The 4788-nt window shown below is 47.4% G+C and overlaps 1 protein-coding gene across 1 annotated transcript in view; it reads left to right on the top strand.

The window, feature by feature from the left end:
* Window positions 1-1615: 1615 nt before the first annotated feature.
* Window positions 1616-4788, top strand: part of LOC103659908 (homeobox protein Hox-D3) — a 5000-nt gene continuing 1827 nt past the window's right edge. The window contains exons 1-2 of the mRNA XM_040637475.1: window positions 1616-1771; window positions 2350-2973. Of these exons, the coding sequence (XP_040493409.1) occupies window positions 2433-2973 (541 nt within the window). The 5' untranslated portion in view covers window positions 1616-1771; window positions 2350-2432. The remainder of the gene's footprint in view (window positions 1772-2349; window positions 2974-4788) is intronic.

Raw genomic sequence — 4788 nt, 5'->3', positions numbered from 1 at the left:
GTAGGGACTTCTGGAAAGAAATAAGCTTTTTTTTTTTTTTTTAAACCAGTTTTGTAACAATATTCTTGGGTTCTGTTTTAGGAGAGTTGGTTTCTTTGCGGCATTATAATATGGATGTGGGGGAAGGCTGCAAAGTCCTTTCTGGTGAGGAGAGGGCTACGGCCCTTATGGGGCAGTGGACATTGGGGTGGTGGCTCATCATTGAGTGGGCCTTGAAATTCCTTAAGACAATGAAAACAGATGCGAGAGAACAGGCGCTGTGGTTATTCATGAAGCTGCCAAGTATTTACACTTTTGAGGCCCAGGACACGGAGCTTCTTCCAGGAATATGCCATAGGAACAAATATATATGTAAGACCATCTGTTCCAAAGACCTGGTCGGTTCCTAAAGAAGCTATTTTAATGTGATTTGTCCACCTATTGAGATAAACTTGGTCAACCTGGGAGGCAAGGGGGGGGGTGATTTTGCTTCCACAGTTGTAAATGAAATGATGGAAGTAGCAGTGAGTTCGGGTATGCTGAGTGTCAAATGTGACCATTTTGACATCCAGAGGGCCCACTCATGGATTAAGACTGGAACCAGGATGCCAGAAAAGTCCAGAAACAAGTAAATCCAGAGTACCCGGTCCTTTGGCTTGGGGGCAAACACACAAATATTAATCATAGGATGAGGATGTAACTTTCCATTTGATATTCAGTAACTTTAATGGTCAGAGGTTGATATAGAAAATGAATGAAAGAAAGATTAAGACCAGCTTTGCTAGGTAGATATCTTAACTGCATACATGTAAGAGCAATAGAAACAATTCCTAAAACACATCCTAGTATTCTGTTATCCCATTGAAAAGGGCCTGTGTCTTATCAATATAAATGCCAGATTCACTTATATTTTAAAACAAAATGGGCGATAATATTACCAAACAAAGGGTAATATGAAGAATTTTAAAAATTGGCCCCTTTGGTGAAAGTGGAGGAGAAATGAGTGAATGGAGGAGTGGTTTTGATCCTAGTGGTCAAATCCATTAGGCCACATAAGTTGTCTAGACAATGTGGTCCATCATGATGACCATGATGGAAGCCCAGGGAGTTTTGAGAACGAAAGGTGCCTGAAAGAGGAGATCAAGAATTAAGAGCGGGGAGCTGACCTATGAGTTTTCTTTATCAAGCAGACAAAAGTGGTTGAATGGTATTAGTTATACTTTAACTCCTTAGAAACCTTTCAGGAGAAGGGGGTGGAGTGGGTAAGAAGGGAAACCCCCATCAAGAATCAGAGGACACAAAAGGGATAGAATTTTTCTTAGTTTTTTTTTTCTTCTTCTTCTAATTCTGGGTCCATTCATCATGGCATGAGAAATTCTCTCATTGGTTGTGCAGTGAGTGGAGGTGGGGTGTCATGGATTGTCCAGAGCAGAGGTCAATAATAATAATATATATTTCCACAATAGATGCAGGATAAAAATGAAAAAGTTATAATATAAAGCATTCCATGTTCACCCATGCTACATGCATTTCAAATTCTAAATCTCTTCACCCTTTCTAGTACCCATTTAAAAGTAGTGGAGGACAAAGTAAAGACTAGAAAAATGTAGATGAAAGAGAAGAAACATTTTCTAACCTCAGAATAAGTTTGGGAGTCTAAGTGTTCTTGGTTTTTATCTCCTAGTACATTTCACAGTGCTGATCCACAGAGCTCACTGAGTGGATTCTCACCCTGTCACCAGAAAGTGGACTATCTGGGTCTTCATGAAAGATGCTGTGATTTTGAAACCAGGTGGGGGAGATACTTTTCTCCTTCTTTTTTTGAGAGTTCTGGCTGTTCTGAGTGTATTATAGAGCTTTCTTTTTTCATCAACACCCTGGGGGGGGGGTCCCAAAGATTGACTGATCCATCCATTCACTCATTCAACAAGCATGTACTGCACTTACTACAGGCAGGGCACTGGACTGGGCGTTAGGAATATATAGATGAATAAGACACAGTCCTTGCCCTCAAGGAGCTCACAGTCCAGTGGGAGAATCAGCCATTAAAATGTATGAGGCCATAAGTGCTTTTCTATGCCATTTCAAAAGCTAAATTGACAATCTTGAAAGATGATGGTGTCTAGGTGGGGAGGAAGCCCCTTCTCTTAGAAGGAGTTGAGCTCAAGAGAAGGGAAGGTCTTTTCTTATGTTTATGAGAAATTCCTTCTGACTTTTTCAAGGGTTCAAATAAGTTGAACTTCATAAAAACTCAGATCCTCCCCCTAGGAAGCGAGTGGGCAGCAGAGAGCGCGGGCTAGCTAGTCCTTCTATATTGACTGTCTTGTCAGTTACAGTCCCTCTGGGGCCTTTCACTTTTCTTCTCCACAGGTCACCTGGAGCCTGGGGCTATCCCAGCCCTCTCAGCGTTCGGCAGACCTCGGAGGTGGAGGTGAAAGAGACAGTGGTGGTCAATGTTATTTGAGCCAGGTCAGCAGGCCCTGGAACTTCCTGAGTGCACGATGCAGAAGGCTGCTTACTATGAAAACCCAGGACTCTTTGGAGGCTATGGCTACAGCAAAGCCACCGACACTTATGGCTACAGCACCCCCCATCAGCCTTACCCGCCCCCTGCTGCTGCCAACTCCCTGGACACTGATTACCCAGGCTCCGCTTGTTCCATCCAGAGTTCGGCACCTCTGAGAGCCCCAGCCCACAAAGGAAATGAACTCAATGGCAGCTGTATGCGGCCTGGCACTGGGAGCAGCCAGGCTGGGGGCGGTGGCAGCCAGCCTCCTGGCCTGAACTCAGAGCAGCAGCCGCCACAACCCCCTCCTCCACCACCAACCCTGCCCCCATCCTCGCCCACCAATCCTGGAGGTGGAGTGCCTGCAAAGAAGGCCAAGGGTGGGCCCAATGCTTCGGGCTCCTCAGCCACCATCAGCAAGCAGATCTTCCCCTGGATGAAAGAGTCCCGACAGAACTCCAAGCAGAAGAACAGCTGTTCCACTGCAGGTAGCTCTCTGAGGAGGCTCCTCCTGGGCTAAGTCCCCCAGAATGACCCCAAGAAGCTAGCTCACCTACAGAGCTAGCAAGAGACTCAGGGCTAGAAGTGCAGCTTTGGAGGCCGTAGGCCTACACTTCACTCATGCAGAAATGGCCTTTCTTTCTAGTGTCCCTGATTGGAGCCATACCCTTACAGGGACAGGGTGCTCCATTCCAGGCTGCTGGTGCCATTGCCAGACAAGTCCCGCAGTTGTTAATAGATAGCTTTTTTAAAAAAAGATTTTATTTATTTATTTGACAAGAGAGAGGCAGCGAGAGAGGGAACACAAACAGGGGGAGTGGGAAAGGGAGAAGCAAGCTTCCCACTGAGCAGGGAGCCCGATGCGGGGCTAGATCCCAGAACGCTGGGATCATGACCTGAGCTGAAAGCAGACACTTAATGACTGAGCCACTGAGGCGCCCCAATAGATAGCTTTTTCTTATATTGACCTAATATCTGTTTTCTTGGGCTGGTGGTCATAACTTGGCTCCTTCTTCCATCCAACAGCTCTTCAAAACTTGAAGACAGGTATTATTATTCTCCCAGCCTGGGCTTTTATGGAGCCCATATCACACGAATCCCACTCCCTTAAATTAATAAAAACTAAAGTCTGTGGAGTGCTAACATGGTTCCGTGTTAACAACCATGCTAAATGCTTTACAGGCATTATCTAATTTAATTTCCAAAGAACTCTTTAAGGTATGTGTATGATAACATCCCCATTTTACAGGTAAGTAAACTGTTAGAATTGTCCAAGATCACAAAGCCACAGAGCGATGCACTTGAATCCAACCGGAGTCTGCAAGACCTAGCCATGGACTCTGCTTGGTCTACCTCAGCCCAGTTCTCCCCATCAGCAAATCCATAATGGGGAGGGGCATATCCTAGGGGGAGACGATGTGCTCTGAAACTGGAGCAGCCTTGGGTTTCTCTCCCTGAAAAGGGAGACCCTAGAGCTGAAATCTTCTGTGGGTCCCTTCAGGGTGTGTGGAAGAAGATGGGCAAGCAAGCCCAGGAGCTCTAAGGCCTGCTGCCCCTCTGCTCAGCCTGCTTGGTTCCTAAAATTTTCTGGCTCGTGTCCTTTGTTGCAGTTTATCTTCAGGTAGATGAATTTAATTCCAGGCCTAGTTTGAGGCCTCAGATGTAACTACCTTGCTATCAAGTCTCTGGTTTGCCTGCAACTCTCTGGGGCTGCTGCTCCTAGGGGGAAAGTGCCTTCCAGTCTGCAAGCTTCTTCTGCCCCTCCCTCCCAGCTGCAAGCCCAGGCCCCTCCCTCCCAGGAGAAATCCATTTGTACAATCAGGGAGGGAGCGGACAAGCCGCTGAGAGGTGGCAGGGGTAGTAGAAACCAGCGTTGAGAATGCTGCTCCTAGCACTGCAATACTCAAAAGGCACCCAGGCTGGCCTTGGAGCCCCTGAAACTCTGGGGCAGTATTTTTATGGTTTATTACTTCCCTGAGTTGGGGTGCAGAGCCCTTGGGTGCAGCTGAGCTGGAGTGAGGTGCCAAGATCTCCACCCTCATTCTGTGCTTCCTGGGGTGCTTTGCCTGGGAGCCAACCCCAGAGCAAGGTGGGTAGGGGCGTATGGGGGTGTGGAGGGTGCTTTCCTCCCCCATCCCCCAGCAGAGGCTGGGAAGAGTGTTCAAAGAAGTCTGGCCCTTCTTTAATGGGGGGTGGGGGGGCTAGGCCTTACCAGCTGCTACTAGTCTCTCATTAAACCCCTCCACAGCCTTAGCCTTAGGGACAGGATGATGGACTAGGCTGGAGGGGGGGGGGCGGCAGAG

Source organism: Ursus maritimus, unplaced genomic scaffold, assembly GCF_017311325.1.
Source record: "Ursus maritimus isolate PB19 unplaced genomic scaffold, ASM1731132v1 scaffold_1, whole genome shotgun sequence".
Classification (NCBI taxonomy): Eukaryota; Metazoa; Chordata; class Mammalia; order Carnivora; family Ursidae; genus Ursus; species Ursus maritimus.
This window is presented reverse-complemented; position numbering and strand designations above follow the sequence as displayed.